Consider the following 23,973-nt stretch of genomic DNA (forward strand, 5'->3'; position numbering starts at 1 on the left):
AAAAGAAAATATCTTCTATTAGTAAACCACTATTTTTTTAAAAAAATGGCAGTAATAATAAAGAAACAAAACATCATTAATAATAAATATCATTTTCACAGAAAATCTCAAAATGAAATGTATACATATTAAGGAAACAGAAATGTCATTAAATTTAAAATAACTTAATAACTTATAAAAAAAATTAATATAGGCATAATAGTGGGCTAAAGAAAATATGGCAATATTTTTCAAAAAGAATCAAGAAAAAATCAGGAATTCTTTACAAACAATATACAAATTCCATACCACGTTTAAAAAGGGTAAAGTAAAACTAAAAACAGGATCACTTACTTTAAAAGGTAAAATTTATCGCACAAGAATAATAAAATCCACTCTCTTAAATTCCGCAACTATTTTTTTAAAACAGAATGTTTTCTCAGTTTACAATAAAATTTTATTAATGGAGCACTAAACAACAAATAATAATTTGAGATCAATCTACAGAAATTTTTTTTTAGTACTGTTACATTAAAAAAAATAACTAGTGTCAATTAGCAATCAGTTAATCCTCCTTCATAAGAATATTTAATTTAAATTTGTAATCACATTAAAGTCTCCCTTAATCAAATAATTTTAAATTGGGGTTTCAATAATCTCTGTCAAAACCATGTAATTAGTGGAAAATCTTGAAGTTTGAGCAATCAAATTTTCCTATTTTTGCGAGCTTTAATTATTAAAATATCTCACGAAAATCCAAATCTATTAATTCTTCAAATTGATAATTTATAATTTTTATTTGTAGAAAATGTGATGATTTGAACATACTCAAAAATCAGGACGAAAAGCTAAAATTCAAGACAAATTAGGTAAAAATATTTTTATTAGAAGAATAAAAACTATGAACCCTGAGCAACATAAATTAATTCAAAATATGCAATGCTAGTAATGAAAAAAAAAATTTCAAAGGGAGTTTTAAAGTAGACAGTGACAAGCATCATGAGGCAAATTGAAATTGGTAAACATACCACAGTCAAGACTTGCAAGTTCGTATCAGGAACATAACCACAAACATTATGTTAAAATTGGTAAACATACCACAGTCAAGACTTGCAAGTTCGTATCAGGAACATAACCACAAACATTATGTTAAAATACATATGAAAATTAAGTAAGAAATGAGTTTCGAACTATTCATTAAATGCTATGAACAGATAAAAATTAATGCATGTTGCATTTTTCCGTTTAATTTTTAAACAGCTGCCAAAAAGTGAAGTGTATACCAATTGATATTACAAGTGAAAATCAGGCATATGAAATTTGAAATGTTTAAAGCAGCTAACAACCTTGAAAATTGGTATGATGCAGTGATGCCAAATGGAGTTGTTTTAACCCCTTCCTTCTCGCTCCAGTGAAAATGACGGGGTGAGGTTTCGCCCTCTATTTCTCGCTCCTGTGATATTCCCAGGCTGGAGTGTTCGGTAGTAACGCGCCAATAAGAATAAAACTAATTCATTTCTTTCACCCGGAAAACATTTTATTTCTCATTTTACACGCTTGATGGTAGTACCAGGATATTTTTAAGGTAATTGTAGACAGTTAGTTTACTTTAAACTAGATGTCAGCACTAATCAAATATGTGTATAATATACAACAAATTAAAAAAATAGGCACTTTTATGACAGTTTTCTTGAAAATTAACTGATTGTTAAGGGTTAATTATCTGTAGTTCAGGTTAACAGATTAATTTTGAATTTGAAAGACAATTATTAGCTAAAAGATGGAAAGCTTAAATTTTAGCATGGGAGAAATATTTGTTAGAAACAATTGGTTAAATAAGTTAAAAATAAACATGTAAAAGGAAATGGGCAAAGTCTTATTCAAATTAAATGTAAAGATCTGCTACTACTGAGTTTAAAATAGAGAATTTTTTAAGTAAAAGGAAATTAACTGAATAAATATGAATATTATTCAACACGACAATATATATATATATGTGTGTGTGCACACAATAATGCAATACATGATATTCAAAAATATATTAATATAATATGTATTCAGAGTAAAAAAATATTTTATTTCTTACCCTTGACTTGTACACCAAGACATCAATTTTCCATCTAAGGTAAAAGACATATCTCTACAAGTGGGATTTTCCACCCTGAAAAGGAAAACAAAAAATTTACAAAACAATATGGGCTGGGGAAATAAAACTATCTATTTCAGCAGAAATTTATCTTAGGTTTTTAAAATAAAATTAAACAAAATATTTGGCCAATTTTTAATGACTTTATACTCTTAATTTTAAAAAAATAAAATGAAATACAATATACATAATATTTAAGGTTCTTTCCCAATTTAAATATTTAAGAACATTTAAGATAATCTTTTCTACAAACCTACAGTGATCATTTAACAATTAATGGCATACTAAAATATATCTGAATGTGTTGATTAAATTAAAATAATTAAACTCGCAATTCACTAAATAAGAAACTAGATAAGGAGAAATTCATATGAGACTGAAAAATAGGTTTCAAAACTTACAAAATTTAGATTAACTTTTTTGGCTAACATATATGAATTTAAGAAGTACTGTGACTCAAAAATTGATGCATAATAAGAATAAACTTTCTGTTTATTAGTTCAAAGTAATTTAAAAAGACAGAGGGGGAAAAAAACACCTTGCTCCAAATAATACAAAGTGTCTTTCTTATCCTTCAGACTGTTCTTAAAAATTATCAATCCTGTAATCATTTAAGAGAATCAGAATCTTCCTTGAGCTACACAATCAAAATAGAAGCACCAGAGAGAACAAAAAGAGCACACATTTGTTTTTAAAAAAATTTATAGGGACACTTTAATATTTTGATGTCACATATCTCTCACTCCCCCCTCTCCTTCTACATTTCCCCTAGTGTAAAATACAAACTTCCTTATATAGGAAAAAAATTAGTATAGAATTTAGCTTGACTAAAAGTGAAGCTAAGAATCTAAGTAATATGCTAAAGTTTATGAACAATGCACTTTTTTACTAACTAAAAGGCTTTTTATATTATAAATAAATTGACAAATAAATGGAATTGTAAATACTTAGGAAATGACACATCTTCGCCATTCAAGGGTGGAGACTTGCAGATTTTTATACCTTTTGACCCACGAACTGAAAAATAAATTTTATAAAAGTTGAAATAACCATAAATTAAAATTTAAGAACAAACATCCATTCAAAAGAACAGAAGAAAAAAATTAACTGATTAGATTGATAACTAATAACTTGAATAGATAAACTGACTGATTTCAAATTGATAATATCATTAGAAATATTCTCAGAATAGTAATTAAAAAAAACTATTTTACTATTAATTAATAAAACAGGTCTAGTGGCCCAGAAATATAAGTATATTCAGGATATTGACATTTTGGAAAAGACAGGTGAAAATTAAAAACTGAAATAAATGGCACATTTACTAATAATTTAACTGGTTTAATATACAGTCAAACTAAGATATTACAAACCCGGAGGAAGGAATTTTATTTTTCTTCGTGATATCAAGAATGGATTACTTTTGAACAATTCAGTCAAAATAATAACTGCACTGAACTTTTTTTTTTTTTAAATTATATAACTTCACTTCAGGAAAACTTTGATTTTAGATTTGGCTGAATTTCTTCTATTCATCATCATTTTCTGATATATATCTCCAGAAGTCTCTTTTAATATTTATGGTTCCTTACAATCACCACAATACTATTGTCCAACCATAGTAACTACTTCCTTATAAATATCAGTTTTTTTTTGTATTTATGTTTCATATTATATATATACACATATATATTTGTATTAGCTTTGTAGCTATATATTGTATTATTAGTTCTTTCTTATTTTTGGAGAATTTATTCTTATCAATACACACATAATACGTGTCTACTCATTTAGGAATGGATAATTCAAGTAATTTTTTTAAAAACATGTTAATTCCTTTCTTATTAGGGTTTCAAGATAAAATTGTTCAAGAATAACTTTATAGCTTTTAAGAATTGGATTTCAAAAAATAAATAAATAAATAAACTTTTCAGAAATTAGGGGGGGGGGGGAGAGAACTCTGATCAAAAACATTTTTTGAAATCTAGGGTAACCGAGAAATGCATTAAACTAAAACAGGTTTTTGTGGTACTAATGTATTATCCTGACTTATCCAATTTTGTCAGCTATGTGCCGTCATTTTTGCATTTTCCCAATTCATTTTCACTTACCAATTATAAAGATTTCCTTTGAATATTTCATCTACTGCTCCAGCTATACCTAATCATATTTTAAGATTTTTAGAAAATCTTTTTTACCCTTTTATTGTGAATCTTTTTCTAAAGTACATGCTGGATTTTAATCCATTGCATTTGCAAAGTAATTGTGAAAAAGTGAGGTTGAAGAAAACATCCTTGTTTCTCACTTTTTTAAACATTTCAATTGACACACAAGGTTTAAAAATGGGAGAGATCTCCATGTCGTGTTCTGTGGCAGAATAATCGCCAAATCTTGGCAACTTCCTGGCAGGGGCATGTGAGAAACTAAAAAAAAAAGCGCCAACTTGAAGGGTATAGCTCATAACCAGGCAAACATCTACATGTTTTATTAATTTTTTTTTTTTTTTTTTAATTTGCAAGTAGGCAGCTTGGCGATTGTAGATCACGATAAAGAAATATCCCTTAAAAATAGGTAAAATTTCAAGAATTTGAACCAAGTTTAAATTAACCAGAGATCCAAATTCAACCATTAATCAATATCTCCACAAAAAAAAATTTTTTTGTAAGAATTAAATTCATAATATGCATTAACATTTTTATAAAATATATAATAAAAATACCAAATAAATGTTTGAACAGAGAAAGCATTTTTAGAAATAGATTGTTATAATCTAATATTCTACAATTTTCTTTAGTTTGCTACCAGCCAGCCTGATAGCAAACTGAATAACTGCAATAACCAGTAACAATTTCCTGTCTAGTACATAACTTAAGTTTTCCAAATTAAATTTTGTTAAGTATACATGCTGTTAGATTGTATAATCTTTATTCAGTAAGGAGGTATATTTAGTATTTCTTAAAATTTTGAATGCCACCTTTCAGTATTAAATCAATACCTTAAACTTAAAGCAGCACTGCCAACAACAAAAAAATGCAAAGGAAAAATCTTAAGAATAAATTTACCTAATAAGCAAATATATCAGTGAAAATTTTTAGAAAATTTTGATAAACTTCCCTTTGGTATAAAACGCACATGCATCATAAATTGTACATGCAGAGAAAACTAGTACATTTCTTAAAATTTATAAACTTCAAAATTAATTCAAATTAAGCAACTAATTGTTGTTGTTGTTGTTACTTTACGTCGCACTAGAGCTGCACAATGGGCTATTGGCGACGGTCTGGGAAACATCCCGGAGGACGATCCGAAGACATGCCATCACAATTTTGATCCTCTGCGGAAGGGATGGCACCCCCGCTTCAGTAGCCCGACCACCATTAAGCAACTAATATTTCATATCTTTGAGGAGGACTCATTTATCCTTTCTTAACATTCAAACTGATCTTCATGTACGTTAAACAAGCTTGAGTTTGCATTTATGATCAATGTCTTGCAATGGAAAAAAATGATTTATTATAATTTATTAATTTTAAAATTATAACAATCTAAAATGTTGCTCACAGATATTAAGAAATTGAATGAAAAATACGTGATAGTAATATTTTTTATGTGCATCGATAGGATGATAGAAATATTTTAAGCGTATCGAGTACGGGTTTTTTAATAATTTGTATCTCAGCATTGCACATATGTCAATGCGTATCTTTAAATTTCATGCCATGTATGGATAATATTTTTGTTATAATAACATCTTGAATAATTCACTGACATTGAACTTGTGTTTACATTAAAATAAAGTGAACATTTAGATATTTTAATTTTCGTGCTTTTAATATTCACGTATAAAATAGATTTACATCGTAAATTAGCAACACCTTCAGAATATACTCACGGGCGAGAAGTTGCTCACAAGAAGACATTGTCTTTATAATTAATTTTTAGTCAAACTAAAATTCATATAAATTAAACAAAATTAAATGAGTTTATCAAATTTCAAAACATGACACAACAATCAAAAACAAAATTGGTGGTGGCTGATTGATATATTGATTTTAAATATAAAGTTCTGAGCTGCCTACTTTTGCACTTTGTAAATCCCAATGAATTCGGCTGATTCACCTGATTTACCATTAGGAGCATTTCTACTGCATGTAATTTGCATACGTAGTTGCATTTCATGTGTGAGCACTCCCAGTTACTATCCGCATTGCAAGAAATTCGCATATGAGAATTATGAGAGGCGAATGAGAACCCCGTTTATTAAATAGAGAGCATTCGCACTATATGTAATTATCCTAGAATAAGTCCCGAAGTAGACTGATCGTAGTCCCGCAGTGGACTGATCATTAAGACACGGTTCCCAGCAGATCACCGAAGTCAAGCATCACTGGCTACGGTCAGTGTGCGGGTGGGTGAACACTTGGATCAGTCTGCGTAGGGACCGAGGGTGTGCGGTATTGGTTCTCGTTAAAACTGTGTTACCGTGGAGTGCTCAACTTCGCGCGCAGGTCGTAGGGCTACCGAAGCGGGGGTGCAATCCCCTCCGCAGAGGATCAAAATTGTGATGGCATGTCTTCGGATCATCCTCCGGGATGTTTCCCAGACCGTCGCCAATAGCCCATTGTGAAGCTCTAGTGCGACGTAAATTAACAGCAGTAACAGTAACAGACTGATCGTAAAGACATGATTCCCAATAGAATACCGAAGCCAAACATTACTGGCTGCTATTAGTAAGGGGTGAGTGTTGTAAATATTAGCAAAATAAAGGTGACAGCTATTTTAAATTAGTATTTAATAAGAACTTAGAAACAAAAAAGGAAAAGAACGATTAGAAAAAATAAACTCAAAATATACAAGAAAAAGAAGTTGCCAGATTACGAAAGTGCAGCTCTACAACATAAACAAAATATAGCGTGAGGCTCGCTGATAGCATGCTCGATTTATAACAGCCTCCTTCGAGCATGAAAACATTCAGTAGTCAATATTGTCACTCAAAGAACTGCTCTTACACCAAGTAACGTCTTTTGAGCATGAAACTAAGGTGCTGGAAGTGCCTTCGTCAGAATGTCTGCTCGCTGCTCATCACTTCTAGCGTAGCCTAGTTCAAAATGTCCCTTAGCAAACTCATCTTGGACAAACTTGTATCTTTGATCGATGTGCTTAGTGCGAGCGTGAAACATCGGATTTTTGATGTACTTGATGGTACTTTGATTATCAATCTGGAGGATTGGTAATGAGACGTCATTGGCTATCTCGGTAAACAGGCGCTTTAACCATATCAGGTCTTTTGTCGCATCCGCTGCTGCCATGAACTCTGCTTCTGTTGTTGAATTAGATATAGCCTCCTGCAACTTACTTCTCCAAGTAATTGCACCTCCACCGTAGAAAGATATCACACCTGTTCGAGATCTTCGAGTTTCAGCACAACTGCTGTTATCTGCATCACTAAACAACATAAGGCTTCTATCATTTGTACTGCTATACACAATGCCATGTGCAACGGTAGTACGAAGGTACCTGAATGTAGTCTGCACAATTTCCCAATCAGTTTCTGTGGGATTGTCCAATTTACGAGATACTAAACTTACTGCATAAGCAATGTCAGGTCGGGTTCCCATCGCTAAATAAAGTAAGCTACCTACTGCTGATCTGTATGGAATGTGACTGCTAAGAGGATTTGCCTCCTTGATCTTTATCATCCCATCAGCATTCGGAAGTTCATATTCAACCTTCAGATTTGCCTTCTTCACCGGAATGCGCGATGTCTTAGTAGCATCCCCATAACGCTCTAGCATCTTTTTAGTAAAAGCTTCTTGGTGCAAAAAGATTGAACCGTCCTTCAATTGTTCAACTTGTAAACCAAGGAAACAATTTAAGGTTGTCACTCTAAGGTTGAAATGTTGCTTAAGTTCGTTCATAAAGGTGAGGAATGATGCTTCGTCTTGTACAGCAACAATACCATCATCGACATAAATCGCCATCAGCATCTTGTGTCCCGAATCTTTACGAGTGAAGAGGCAGTGGTCAGATTTGCTTTGGGTCATACCATGCTTCTTTAGCACGTCCGTAAACTTGGCATTCCAACATCGACCAGCTTGTTTAAGACCGTACAAAGGTCGGAGCATCTTGCATATACGTCCGCTTCCGTCATCATATCCTTCTGGTTGATACATGTATATATCCTCAGTCAAATCACCATAAAGGAAAGCTGTCTCCACGTCAATTTGAAATAATTTTAATTTCTCCTTAGCTGCTGTTGCAATTAGAGCTCGAATAGTGTCGTAACGACACACTGGACTAAAAGTCTCCCCGTAGTCGATATCTTTCGTCTGCGTATATCCTTTCGCGACTAATCGAGCCTTAAATCTTTCGATAGAGCCGTCTGGGTTAGTCTTCACTTTGTAAACCCAGCGATTTGCAAGAATCTTTCTTCCTTCAGGTGGTTCAACAAGTTTCCACGTACCGTGCTTGTTTTGCGAAGCCATCTCTTCGTCCATGGCTCGTTTCCAGTTGACATGCATCGAAGACTTCATAGCTTCTTCATATGATTGGGGTTCTGTCAAATTCAGGATGCTGCTGTAGACTTCATAGTCGTTAAATCTGGATGGGCGGCGTGTAGTTGATCGGTCACGCAATCCATACGTCGTAATCTGTGATAGTTCATCTTCTACATTGCGAAGATTTTCACCCTCCTGCAAGTCAGTACCGTCGGAACTGCCTGAAATTTCAAACTGCATACCAGTTGATGTACTAGTACTGGCACTAGAAGTCGTTTCTGAAGACAAGGAAGTGGGACCTATCTGCTGCTCGTTGAACACCACATTGGCACTCTTGATTGTGTCATTCTTTGATGGTATGAAAACACGATAGCCATCATAATCACAATATCCAACCAAATATCCCTTAACAGCCTTGTCGTCCAGTTTACTTCTCTTGGTATCCGGTACATGTACAAAAGCAGTTGATCCAAAAATTCGAAACTTGTCGATTTTCGGCTTGCGTCCGAACCATACTTCGAATGGAGATTTTCCTGTGATTTTACTTGGTCCAGTTCGATTAAGAATGTAGACAGCCGTCGATGCTGCTTCTGCCCATAAAAACTGCGGTAGGCCTGTATCTTTGAGCATAGTACGAACTGAGTCCATTATTGTGCGGTTTTCTCTCTCAACTGCACCATTTTGTTCAGGTGTGTACGGCATAGTGATTCTTAACTTGATGCCTTCATCATCAGTCAGTCTTGTCATCTTAGCATTGTCGAACTCACGACCGCCGTCTGTAACCAGCTCTTTCACATTTATGCCGTCCTTATTAGCCCGAGCAAGAAACGATTTAATCTTATCTACAGCTTCATCTTTATGTCTCAGAAATTCCACAATTCGAAATTTGGAATAATCATCTTTGATCACTAGCATGTACTTCTTTCCTCCTCTTGATAAAACTGGCGATTCGAGTAAATCTGCATGTATGATCTCACCTGACTCCTTCGTTTTAAATCGTTTTGATTTGAAAGTCCGTCGGCACTGTTTACCATACCTGCAAGGTTCACAAAAGAGTTCATCATCAATGAAATCTATACCATTTTGGCGCAAGTACTGTTTCACATATTGTACTCCCTGATGCCCAAGTCTTCTGTGCCAAACTGAAAGTGGCAGTTTTGACGTTGTCACCATTGTTGTATTTTGGTAAGGTGTTGTTACGTCATCGTCGACTAGGTAAGCTGAAGCAGCAGAACCTCCTTCTGGCTTGACCGGTTTTGCACGTAATTCAAAAAGTCCACTAGATGAGCATGGAGCTTCTAAAAGTACATTTTCAGGGTTTTCTTTACGAAAGAAACGACAAACCATGTCATCCGAATCTCCGAAGTTTGAGATTCCTCGTTTCATCGCCTTTGAAGCTGATAGTAAATTTTTGCTGATATCTGGTGCATACAATACATCACTGAGCTCAATAGACTTTTGCAGGGTTCCAACAGTTGCGCACATGTCAATTTCTCCGCAGCCATACGCTGGTATTGTCTGTTTGTTACCAACTACGATTTCTACTGGCTTGTCAAAATGACGATACGTCTTGAAATATTCGGCTGAATTTGTGATGTGTGCTGTAGCTCCATCGTCTTTGAGCCACACATTTCGGCTACTGTCATTTTGGCAAATAAATGCACTACAATGAGTAGTAAGAAAAGTTTCGGTTTTATTACCTGGCATCTTTGGCTTGTCTGGAAAATCAGGACAAAATTTTCCCATGTGCCCTGGCTTATTGCACCTAAAGCAGTTGCCACGGAAGCTTTTCACACCATCATTGGCCTTACTAAGTTTCATACCTGTAGCTGTTGAAGGTTGAGATTTTCTCGCCATCTGATACTTTGTCCCCTTCCTCCATTTCTTCTCTCCGTTGGCACTGTACCTTGCACCGCTTGTAACAAAAGCTGTTGTAGCATCTTCCTTCATGCATACACTTTGTCTTTGAAGGCGCATCTTTATTTGTTCCATCAGTCTCTCGGATGACTTTTCGGCTTTTGGTAACGAGTCCCATTGTGACTTGAACTCTCTGTATTCGGCATCCGGAAGAATCGATAATATGCGCGGCATGAGCAGATTTTGAGGCAACTTTCCTTCGCCGCTCGCCTCCTGTTCCCGTTGCAACTCGACCCATAACGTACGCAAACGTGCGAGAGACTTCATTACGTCTTCATCCTTTTCTATTTTGAAAGTGAAAAATTGTTGAAGGAGAGTATCCAATTTTACACTCGACACTTTGTCGAAGTTGTTCAGCAACTCCTTCCATATTTCCTGTGCAGAGTTACCATGCATACGAATTAGATTTAAAATATCCGCCGACACATTTGATCGAATAATTATTGCGGCTTTTGCATTCGTCTTTGTGTAGGATACGAGCGCTTTGTTGTATTCGTTGACCGCTTCGGCACTGGCGTCTTTCACAGGTACCGACGGTTCTACAACTGAGCCATCCAGAATTCCAACACAATCATTTAAGACGAATAAAGAGTTGATTTCTAATTTCCAGTCAGTCCAGTTGGACGAACCTTCCAACTTCGTGCACTGTATAAAGTTCTTTCCTTCCATCGCCAAACTGTTAATCCACAAAAATGAGCAATCACTTCACCACTAACGTTAATGAAAAACGAAGTACTACTCACGATTTGGCATACAAAAGTTCATACACGTCGTCAAAAACAACTATCCACGCAGTAAAACGTTGCTAATAGCCCATAACCTGTTGTAAATATTAGCAAAATAAAGGTGACAGCTATTTTAAATTAGTATTTAATAAGAACTTAGAAACAAAAAAGGAAAAGAACGATTAGAAAAAATAAACTCAAAATATACAAGAAAAAGAAGTTGCCAGATTACGAAAGTGCAGCTCTACAACATAAACAAAATATAGCGTGAGGCTCGCTGATAGCATGCTCGATTTATAACAGTGAGCACCTATTTTAATCAAACTGCGTAAGGATCGAGGGTGAGAGGTATCGGTCCTCGCTCTACCGTAAAATGTTTCACTTCTGGCTCAGGTCGTCAGGCTACTAAAGCAAAGGAGTCACCCTCCTGCAGAGGATCAAAATTGTGATGGCACGTGTTAGGATCATCCTCAGAGATGTTTCCCAGACTGTCGCCAATAACCCATCGGGAAGCTCTAGAGCTACGTAAATTAAGTACCTATCTACCCTAAGGCTACTATACTAGGAGAGCTGAACTATCAACTAAATTGGAGCAAACTAGTTCGCAAGTTAACGTTGTGTTAGTATTTACGTGAAAGTTTGAAGACTATGTGGCGTAACTACCACTATAAATATTAAATACCAAATCACTACTATATAAGACATGTTAACTTGATTCTATCAGGAGGTACCTTTTGATAGATGAAGGTTGACATAGTCGATAATTAATTCCCTCAGGGATAATAAGGGTGAGAGCTTACCTACCACTCTGCGTGCCTGCCGCTTTGCCCCTACACTGAATTTAATGGCGTAATTTTCCTTAGAACAACACCCCCCCCCGACGGCCTGCCAAAGATCAAAGGCTTTGCGAACCAAGCAAGTCAAATATCTAGGCATTATTATCTCTCCCAACTTAGGCTGGAACAAACATATAGATGATATAATTAAAAGAGGCAGAGGTGCATTTTTTGCACTATATGCCATCCAAACTAAGTCTATCTAACAAAAGAACAATCTGCACACTCTTTGGCAATCTGCACAAAAGAACAATCCGACACTGTACACTCTTTGGCAGGTGATAAAATATATAATTACTTAAACAAAATGGATCCTAACTTTAAATCTAAAACAATTTATATGACTTTGGCAGATGGAGTTCTTCAAAAAACATTCTCACGACCACAAATGTGGACAAAAGCTTGTAAAGTTATGTAACTGAACTGAATAGTGTTAAAAAACGTCAAGGGCTATCGAACTAATCTTGGCTTGCACTTTTTAATTGCTGTTGGTATCGTACTGGATCAATCTATCTGCAAGTCATTAGGCTCATATTAACCTATGCCTGCCCTGCAGTCTCGACTATGGCAAAACAACTTGAAAAAGAAACTTTTAAATTTTGAAGGGAAACTTATTCGAACTATGCTAGGTGCCCCTCGGGCAATAAACAGCAACGTTTTAAAAAAGGACCTCAAAATTGAGGATATATCCAACTATATGGCTATATTATTAAACATAAAATTAAATTTTACAACAACGCTCAGGACTGAAAAGATGCAAATTTTAATATTTTTATAGTTTTTCCATGGAAGAAAATCCCACAAGCAGTATTGAAATTTCAATTTGCCACAACAGAGCGGCTGTATGTGCCGACACTGCACACTCTTTGGCAGGTGGGAAAATATGTAATTACCTTAAACAAAATGGGTCCTAATTTTGAATCTAAAACAATTTATATGACTTTGGCAGATGGAGTTCTTCAAAAAACATTCTCACCACAAATGTGGACAAAAGCTTGTAAGGTAAAGTTGCGTAACTGAACTGATAGTATTAAAAAACGTCAAGGGCTATCGAACTAATATTGGCGTGGACTTTTTAATTGCTGTTGGTATCGTACTGGATCTCAATAAAAGATACTGGTATTTTTCTGAATCCTCTTAGCAAAGATATAACTTTATAGACACACCTCAATGCTCTTTTAGCAGTATAAAATGTACCCAATCCTTGTCCGTTATGTGAAGAATGATGGAACCTACCTTTTACTGCAAAAGAGGAACCAACTTAATGCACTACTTGGAAAAGCTTCTGTCCAGAGGAAGAAACAACACCGTGTATAGAACATAGAATAGATACGGTAAATCGTCTTCCCATTTGTGTGCTACCTTACAGAATGACACCGGCTTCTTTTGATTTAGAGTTTCTTTTGCATTTAGTTTGTTTATGAAATCGCTGTTTGACCGGTTTAATGTGAGTTTTTATTTTCTCAAATTTTTGTTGATATTTCTTTTCTGATTTGTTTTTTATGTATTTTTCCTGGACTTCTACAAAACTTTCGGGGTACTGAGTGAGTAAATCTGGCAATTGTCCTCTCTCTCAATAGAAAAGGTTATATGGGGCCTCCCTGGCCGAGCGGTATCGCCGGTCCAAACGCTCTGTTAAGCGTGGAGGTAGCGGGTTCGAATCCCGCCGTAACCCTGGATGTATTCTTTGTGATGTCTTTCTCTGAATTGTTCTATCTGTATTTTCTACTTGACAATGACTTATAAGCCTATATTGAGCACACAAGTCAGCAAATGTATGTAATTTCAATAAAATAAATAAAAGGTTTTATTTTATGGCTTCCGAGGACTGTAACCCTAGAAAACGTCGGCTTCGGTGGTCAAATTTTTATTTCCATTGACTTCTTTATTGCTTCAACCAGCTAAAAAGGAAATTTTAAAGCAAGAAATAGAGTGTTGACTTATTTCAAAAATGTGAATCTCCCTCAGACTCTTCCAGAAAGCATGTTACCTTACATAAACCTTGTGTCGGAATTTTTCGTAAATTGTCACGAAAATATTTGTACTAAAAACTTTTTTTCAATAAAGCAAAAATATTGCAGTTTGAATTTTTTCATCCTAAAAGTATTAAAAACTACTTTTTAAATTTTTTTTTTTCATTTAAGTATTTGACTAAAAAATGCCTCTGCAACTTTTCAGAGGTTGACAGATCGTTTCCAAAATGGTCTGGTTGATATTTGAACTCTTGCATATCTAGATAAGATATTTATACCGTCAGAAACTTTTGATCCTCAAATCTGCCAGGGCTAAAGAAAAGAAAAGGGCTGGTTCATTATCCTCTCTGAGAGCTGAAGCTGCGATTTCTCTCCTCATGACGTAAAACCGCACACAGATCTCGGAGATCGCAAGTAAAGAAATTATCAAAACTATGTATCATTCCCTCTGTAAAAATAAGTTTGATCGCTTCTTGATATTAGCTTTCAAACTTTACACAATTAACACATTATTTCCATTCAAAAACATAATTCAAAAATTTTTTCTTGAATATAATATAAATAAAAAATACCATTTTAAACTAATAAAAATATTTTACAGTTGTCGTAAAGGACGCTATAAATACTTTATTTTAAAGTTTTCAATTTTAACTTTTATTATTAATAAAAACTAAAGCATAAATCGACACTCTTTAGCTACATATTGTTCGATAACAATAATTTGTAAAGTTGGGTTAAATTTAGAATTCTGATTATAAAATATGCTGGTGATGGCAATTTGTTGATTCTCAATCATTAGGAAACAACAATCTTAAACGCTAACTACTGGAACAAAATAATAATTCAAATTCATAATAATATTAGAAATTTTACAATTGCTTACTTAAATTTAAGAGAATATAATTGAAAAAAAAAGAGCATAAATATTTAGAATAACTACATTTAAGAATATGTTAGGAACTTAGAAAATTTTTAACTATTAATTATTTATATCATTTTATTATTTAAGCTTGTTCTACTTTCAACAATTCCCTTCTTTACTCATAATTTTTTTTTTCTCAGAATTTTTTTCTGGATGCGATCCACTGTTTCTTTGATGAACTGATATGTTTTAAACTTTATTTCTTCCTTATTTTTGTAATCCTTTTCTCAAGTTTCAATTTTCTCTTTCTTTCAGAGCTCTAAATCTCAAGTTTCAATTTTATCTTCCTTTTAGAACTTTAAATTCTGCTTCTAATTTGTATCATTTATCACAGTTTGATGTACTTAAAAAATTTTCATTCATAGTATTTAAATAGCTTTGCTTTGGGCATAGAATTTTTAATTTGTCCAATGCACGAGCCAACACTTTGAGTTTATTCAATCTTTCTTACCGAGAAGAACTTGTTTCTAAAGAATAAAATTGAAAATTTACTCTCGTTATTGCAGCAGATTTTAAAATCATTCTAATTAGCAATCTAAGCAAACGATTTCTCATATCATCTTCATAATCTTTTTTCAGGAAATGATTACTGCATATCTTATATTAACTGGGTCATTTCTTTTGCAACATTGAAGCCATTCTTACATAGTTGTTCATTTACTTTAGGGAACACGTGGAAAATTATATTATTCCATTTTGTGTTCTATCAGAATTTTTGCAAATTGAAATCTCGAAAAATGGCACTTCGTTAATAATCATCTGAAACATACCTTCTTTTCGACAAATTCAGAATTTTCTGACCCCCAAAGTATAAGGGGCAGCCACAATAGTAAAGTCAGTCACATTAGTATTGTCTTTAATTTCCAATAGTGAAGTTAATATTAAGTGTATCACATTTTCATCCGCACTCCTGACTAAACTGCTACAGTCACAATTTCCAGATTGCAGTTACCCCCTATATTTTGAAGGTGAAGAATCTAAATATGTAAAAAGAAATATATATGTTTATCCAGAATATGTAAGTTTTTATGTCTGATCGAGTTTTAAATATACAACTTCCTTAAAATTCTATTTCTCAAGAACTATTCAACAGATTTGGCTCAAATTTTGCCATGTGAAATTCGATATAAAAAATGTTTTACCCAACAATTAAATTTTTTTAAGACTATTATTAAATAAATATTTACTAAAAGTCACTTTTTGAATGGAACTATTTTTAGAGAAATGAATTTTACAATTGCGTGCTAAAATTTTCCGATTCGATTAAAAAGTTCCCGAGATATGGCAAAACACGCACAAAAAAAAAAAAAAAAAAAAAAAAATGAACATTAAACGGTTTAAACTGCGGATAGCCAAATTATTGTGACCGTATTTCCCAGATGTTGGCAACCCCTTATATGTTGTGTTACAGAAATCCATATGAGTCGAAAAAAAGGTTTGTCTATCGTCTGCACAAAAGTGCAGACGATATTCTCTGAATAGACAAACCTTTTTTTGTAAGCCTTTTTTTTTGTAAGCCAAATTTTGTAAGCCTTTATCCTCAGTACTGGCTTTGAAGCGATTTTTAGCTGTGGTTGAGGACATCAGTTGACTTGATATATATTCCACTTTTTTTAAGGATTCTTTTATGTTTATTTATTGATTATGATCTCTGATTTAAGACCTTTTTTAAGAATTAGGGGAAATTTAATGACTTCATGAATTGTACACAAATTCATTATGATGAAAAATTTTTCTTTCATAAATTAAAATAGAACTTGGTTAATAATGAAAGATTCTGTAAACAGTATTCACTGAATATAGAATTTTATTTTTTGAACTTCCTAGAAATGCTTATTTTTTAAAAAAAACTAGTTTCTTCCCTCCTTTTATTAGGATTAGAAAAAACTATTAGCTATGGTACAGAATAACTAAGTAATAACGAGACTCCTTTTAATGTCTTTTTTTTTTAAAGTACATAACTGATGACAATCACATATCTTTATAATTAAGCTCACTCATTATACTTTTTTCATTTCATTATTTTCTTCAACAGTTGTAATTTTGGTGCTATTAAAAAAATTATACAGAATTGAAAAATATTTCATCAAGTTTACATTATTTAAATATAAGTGGTTTAAAAAATGACATTACTTAGAGCAAAAAAAAAAGAAATAAATAAATAAAACAGAAATATAGGTAGAATTCACAAATTTTTCAGAAATTGCAAAATATACTTCTTGTGACCTTAAATATTTCAAATATTTTATTTAATTCTTACAAATTTATGATATAAATCGCACAGTCTAAATGCATTTCTTTATTTACTTTGCTATTAATTGATTATAACTAATATGCTTTCACAGTTAATTCACAATCATAACTAATATGTCTGATTTAACTTTGAATGCATATTAGTTATGACTAATAAATAGCAACAAAAAGCAGTTATGACAATTTAATAACAGGTAATCCCAATTAATGTAATTAATATTAAAAATTAAATTTAATTATTAAAAAAATAACTGTAATTAAATAATACTTATTAAATAATAATTAAATCTAATTATTAAATAATAAATTAAATTTAATTATATAAAAAATAATTATAATTATTTTTATAATTTATATATTTTTAAAAAAAAATATATTTTTTTATAATAATAAATATATTTTTTTATAACAATAATAATAATAAATATATTTTTTCATAATAATAATAATAAATATCTTTTTATATAATAATTATAATTATTATATAATTATAATTATTGAAAAAAATAATTATATAGAAAATAATCAATTAAATAAAAAATAAATTTAATTATTAAATATTAATTAAATAAATAATTCTCACACTTTAAAAATAATGATTTAGAGATTATATACTTGTTCAGGTTGGAAAAAAAATCATGCTTTAGATGGAAAAATCATGTTTAATGATTTGAAGCTTACGCACTTCAAAAGTAAGGAATCAGAAGGAAAAACTTAACATTTCCTTATTTATTTACATAAATCAACATTGAGACCCGCTAAATAAAATAACATAAAAAATAAAAATAATTAATCAAAACATCCTTTATTACTAATTTTCTATTACAGTGTGGGGGGTGGGTAAATTGGCAATCCTTACTTGGAAATATGAGGGGTGTTGCATGCTACTTATTGCCAAAAGTTAATATTACCCTTAATTGTCTAATTTGGAACAAAAACAATACAATAATACTCATGAACAGGTTTATTTATCAGGTTATACTATCCTTATGAACATAATATTATACTTATATACAAGTTATGGTAGTATTTAAACATTATGTGAATAATCTTACAAAAAAAAAGTTAGTCGGTAGTATGAACAGAACAATGAGCATAAAATTCCTTTATAGAGATAAACTCTAAGAATTAACAACAAGAATCAGGTTTCTCACTAGTATGAACACGAAAATGCTCGGTCAGACAATTTCTATATGAAAATTTTTTATTGCATATACTACAAGAATAAGGTTTCTCACCAGTGTGAACACGATAGTGTTCAGTTAGACTACTTCTTTGTGAAAAACTCTTATTACATATACTGCAGGAAAAAGGTTTCTCACCAGTATGAACACGACTGTGTTTGGTTAGATCACTTCTGTTTGAAAAACTCTTATTACATATACTACAGGAAAAAGGTTTCTCACCAGTGTGAACACGAGTGTGTACAATTAGATTAATTCTTTGTGAAAAACTCTTATTACATATACTACAAGAATAAGGTTTCTTCCCAGTATGAACATAACTGTGTTTAGTCAGATCACTTCTGTTTGAAAAACTCTTATTACATATACTACAGGAAAAAGGTTTCTCACCAGTGTGAACTCGATCGTGATCAGTCAATTCATGTCTATGTAAAAAACTCTTGTTACATATATTACAAGAATAAGGTTTCTCACCAGTATGAACATAACTGTGTTTAGTCAGATCACTTCTGTTTGAAAAACTCTTATTACATATACTACATGAAAAAGGTTTCTCACCAGTGTGAACACGAGTGTGTACAATTAGATTAATTCTTTGTGAAAAACTCTTATTACATATACTACAAGAATAAGGTTTCTTCCCAGTATGAACATAACTGTGTCTTGACAGACAACTTCTTTGTGAAAAACTTTTATTACATATACTACAAGAAAAAGGTTTTTCACCAGTATGAACACGGTTGTGTATAGTTAGATTAATTCTTTGTGAAAAACTCTTATTACATATACTACAAGAATAAGGTTTCTCACCAGTATGGACATAACTGTGTTTAGTCAGTTCACTTCTGTTTGAAAAAATCTTATTACATATACTACAAGAAAAAGGTTTCTCACCAGTGTGAACATAACTGTGATGAGTCAGATTACTTCTGTTTGAAAAACTTTTATTACATATACTACAAGAAAAAGGCTTCTCACCAGTGTGAACACGAGTGTGTATAGTTAAATTAATTCTTTGTGAAAAACTCTTATTACATATACTACAAGAATAAGGTTTCTCCCCAGTATGAACATAACTGTGATGAGTCAGATTACTTCTGTTTGAAAAACTTTTATTACATATACTGCAAGAAAAAGGCTTCTCACCAGTGTGAACACGAGTGTGTATAGTTAGATTAATTCTTTGTGAAAAACTCTTATTACATAAACTACAAGGATAAGGTTTCTCCCCAGTATGAACATAACTGTGATGAGTCAGATTAATTCTGTTTGAAAAACTTTTATTACATATACTACAAGAGAAAGGTTTCTCACCAGTATGAACACGATTGTGCATAGTTAGATTAATTCTTTGTGAAAAACTCTTATTACATATACTACACGAAAAAGGTTTATCACCCATTTGAACACGATTTCGTTTAGTCATGTAACTTCTATGGGAAAAACTGTTATTGCATATGCTACAGGAATGAGGCTTCACAGCAGTATGAACATGACTGTATTCAGTCACATTACTTCTTGGTGAAAAACTATTATTACGTATATTACAAGAGTCAAGTTATTAACCAGTATAAGTCTGACTGTTAGATTACTTTTCTATGAAAACTCATATTTCATAAGTTACACACTTTTCACATAAACATTATGAAGAGATTCTCAGAGACTGTTTACAAATTTATACACTTTAACACAAACTGCCGAAATAACTTTTGCACCAAAGTTTTAAATGCATAGTCACGAGTACAAGGAAACTCTAAATAATATTTGCAATGATAATGTCTGTATTTGTAGACTTATACGAACAAGATCTGTAACAGGTCAACAGTTTATAGAAATTAAGCTTTTACATTATTTAAAAACACTTTTTGTCATTTATTGCTTTGAAGTATTTTCTTTCATACATTGCCAATGTCTATTCAACAAACATTGTGTTAGTATCTTAGCATAAACAATCTAAAATCAATTAATATATTTCACACATATTAAAGCAAGAATTTCTGTTTAACATGATATTCAAATTTAGAACACATTTTTTCATATTCGGATAAAGGATTTCCTAACTCATCTACATCAATGCTTCGATTATTAAATTGGAATGATTGACTAATTCATGAGTGATGTATAATGAGAAGAGATCTTTTTTTCAGCTTATAGCTTGCTATATTCATTAATAAGGATTTCTTCGAAGCCTTATTCGAGGCTAAATAGATAGCAAATTCCATACAATGAATGGCTGACTTTATGTGCGGTGCGCAGCGCTCAAAGACGCCATCTGGGGAGAAGACCGGTTCCATGCCTTTTGCCCTTCACCCTCCTTTCATCATGACCCCAAACCTCGCAGAATTCGAACGCGAACGGTGACGTCACTATTCCCCGGAGTCTATTCTATACGGTGTCCCCTTCTTTTCACCTAACCCATTTCAGTTGTTGTTGTTGTTAATTTACGTCACACTAGAGCTGCACAATGGGCTATTGGCGACGGTCTGGGAAACATCCCGGAGGATGATCCGAAGACATGCCATCACAATTTTGATCCTCTGCGGAGGGGATGGCATCCCCGTTTCGGTAGTCCGACGACCTGCGCGCGAAGTCGAGCACTTTACGGTGGCACAGTTTAACGAGGACCAATACCGCACACCCTCGGTCCCTACTCAAACTGATCCAAGTGGTCACCCACCCGCACACTGACCATAGCCAGTGATGCTTGACTTCGGTGATCTGCTGAGAACCGTGTCTTAGCGATCAGTCCACTGCGGGACTAACTAACCCATTTCAGACCTAAAAGATAATTAATGATGTGCACCTGTGGCACCGAGGGTCCGTTTGTAGGGGGAGGGTACTATTTCCATAGAGGGATTTTATATAGGGGACAGAATCCTTTTTTCCAGGAAAACAACTTGAAAGGGAAAAACATTTTCCCCTTACCATCGTTTACTTATGCTCTCATTAACATATACCGTTCACCGTTTTTTTAGTCATTTTCGAAAATATCTGAGTTAAAATATATAAAATCTTCCATAAATGTTAATCTCTTGCTTTACAAAAATTATCTCTACAATATATATCAAAAATATAAGGGCGACACAATTTATTGGAGATGCGAAGATAACAATTGCAAGGCAAAATTAATAATGAAAAATGGTTTCATAAAAAAATCTTGACAGCTGAAGTTTTGGCGAGGTCTACAATGAACCCTTTAGAGTTTATCTAAAGAGGGGACTTAAAAGCTTACTTGTTGACAGCTTCTGTTCGTAAATGGGCACTCTAATGTGTCTTGATGCTGCTTCAAAATTATTGCAATCACAAAGGAATCAATCAAGACTTTTCAATTCTGAACTGATAAGAAGTCGTCGAAAAATTGAAAAGTCTTTCACGCTTTGGATGTCGTCGTTTAATTAGAAGAAAAACCATCGAATTGTTACTTTTTCCATTTCGGTTTGTAACTCTAAGCTGTTAAAGATACTTTCTATTTAAGATACATTTAATGACTCCGAAAATATTAATGAAAAAATGCAAAAGTATTTAAAGTGTTGCGATTTCTATTTTTAAAGTAAATGGATGGTAAATAAATTATTTGATAAATTTTACCCTTGATATATTTTTGTCAAATCCTGTCTTAAGAAAGACCACATTTTTACAAAGTACTTGGCAAAGAACACGGTTTTTAAGTACTTTTAATAAAAATAATTTTGGCAATTCGACAAGTGTTAAAGAAAATGAACTTTAGATCAGTTTAAAATATATAATATAGGTGTTATCAGGAAAAAATTAAAAAAGGTAAGCTTTTTTTTTCTAAAAAAATCCAGCCTGTTAGCTTTTCCAATTTCTTAGATAAAAATACACTAAACTTCTATGTTGTATTTTACGAATCTTTCAAAAATCATCCAAAAATATACAAAGCTAATCATCAACGTCCAAAATAAAAATAAAAAATTCTTATTTAATAGTTTGAGGAAGACTCTCTTTGGCCTGGTTGGCAGGACGTTAGGTTGGGCCTGTGTCCAAGAGAACGTGAGTTTGATCCCCCCCCCTGCCAAAGACTCTTCGTGTAGTAATTGGTGACTGGCGCACGTTAAATTTGTCTGGTCACAAAGTCCCACATGTTCTCATAACAAATCAATACCTCTGACGGTACTGAATTGGAGATTGATCGTTCTCTGAATGAGATAAAAATTACGATATGTGGATGAATAAATGGATAAATGAATGGATCCGCCCTATAAAACGGGACGGTGACGTGTGTGTCGTTAAAGTCGTATTCTTGGCCATAGAAGGCGCCACTGAAAAACAAGAAACGCATCCTATGCCTTAAATTTGCTGTATTTTACTAAGCAGTCTTGCTGGTTGGCAAGTAACATAAAAAATAACAACAGCAAACTCCATGTATACTGCACAAAATAAAAATCAGCACACCTTTTGAAACTTTTTATCTAAAGATTGGATTTTTAAACACACTGTAAAAACAACCGGATCAAATTACGGTAATATTTACTGTAAAGTCACAGAATCTTTGTAATTAAATTAATATTATTGTAATCATTATATAATTTATAAAATTTTAAATTTTAAAATTGGATGTAATTAAATTAATATTATTTAATTAAATTAATATTTATGCAATTAAATTAATATTATTTTATTAAATTAATATTATATCCTGTCATAAGCGAAAACAACAGTACTTAGCAGTTGAGATCTATTGAAAGAAAATAGGCCTCTTAAGATTAGGCAGCTTCAGAGAAAAAATCGAGCAAATTGATTGAATGCGATCAGAGAGGTGGCTTGAATATATGTACCTCTCTATAACTTTTATTTTTTTAAGTAACTTATGAAACTCTTCAAGAGTCAAATTTAATGTTAAAGCATAAAGCAACTTTTTTATAAGGTTCTAGTGATTGAAAAACATTTTTAATTCAGGCAAATTCGCAGAACAGATGATTTTTTTCGATAAATTGCTTTGTTAGTATTTCTAATGAAGAGATGACATTATATATTTTGAAACGATTACACCATTATAACTTCGCAAAAATATAACTTTTGAAAAATTAAATTAGTTGACAAAATAGTTTTTTAGGTATTTATTTAATTGAGAAAGTGTAAAAATTTTTTTTTTTTTGCATTTTGATTTTTTCATTATGCATGGCATGTGTGCTTATATAAGTATCAATTTGTGAGGAATAACTAAAAAGACATACAAATTTTACTATAGGGTTAATATTGAGCTACCAATGGTGCCTATTTTTTTAAAAATAATTTGCGCAAATTCAGGGAATAAATAGCTAAATTTTTTACGAAAAAAATGAGGTAAAATTCATTTTAAGTGTAAAAATGATGAACAATCAAAAGAGAAGCTAACGAAAAAATATATATATTGACCGAAAACACAGGGTGATGGAATCTTTCACTTATTTCTTTTTCAATTTTGAAATAAAAATTAAGTCCTAGTGAATAACTCAGCTGGTGATAATAAAAGCTAGATAATTTTGTAACACAATGAAGGAATGCTTGGGTTCATTGTTTTATTTGGTTTGGTATATCCAA

The 23,973-nt window shown here is 32.4% G+C and overlaps 2 protein-coding genes across 3 annotated transcripts in view; both read right to left on the minus strand.

The window, feature by feature from the left end:
* The window catches only part of eIF2A (eukaryotic translation initiation factor 2A), a 32,682-nt gene extending 26,495 nt beyond the window's left edge, over positions 1-6,187 (minus strand). Inside the window, exons 1-3 of one of the 2 annotated variants that reach the window (XM_087168220.1) lie at positions 6,018-6,187; positions 3,073-3,142; positions 2,066-2,140 (exon numbers count right to left, since the gene is read on the minus strand). In XM_087168220.1, the coding sequence (XP_087024346.1) occupies positions 2,066-2,140; positions 3,073-3,142; positions 6,018-6,045 (173 nt within the window). In that variant the 5' untranslated portion in view covers positions 6,046-6,187. The remainder of the gene's footprint in view (positions 1-2,065; positions 2,141-3,072; positions 3,143-6,017) is intronic. The other variant, XM_087168225.1, reaches the window with a different exon arrangement.
* An 11,847-nt stretch (positions 6,188-18,034) lies between these two features.
* LOC107456765 (uncharacterized) lies at positions 18,035-20,657 on the minus strand. The gene has a single exon (XM_071179518.2). The coding sequence runs from the start codon at positions 19,856-19,858 to the stop codon at positions 18,377-18,379; it is 1,482 nt and encodes a 493-aa protein (XP_071035619.2). The 5' UTR covers positions 19,859-20,657; the 3' UTR covers positions 18,035-18,376.
* Between the last annotated feature and the right edge of the window lie 3,316 nt (positions 20,658-23,973).

Source organism: Parasteatoda tepidariorum, chromosome 1 (assembly GCF_982258835.1).
Source record: "Parasteatoda tepidariorum strain Cologne lab strain chromosome 1, Ptep-v5.0, whole genome shotgun sequence".
NCBI lineage: Eukaryota > Metazoa > Arthropoda > Arachnida > Araneae > Theridiidae > Parasteatoda > Parasteatoda tepidariorum.

Coding starts and splice junctions, on each gene's coding strand:
- LOC107456765 (XM_071179518.2), bottom strand. CDS start 19,858: ATGACTAAACGAAATCGTGTTCAAATGGGTGATAAACCTTTTTCGTGT.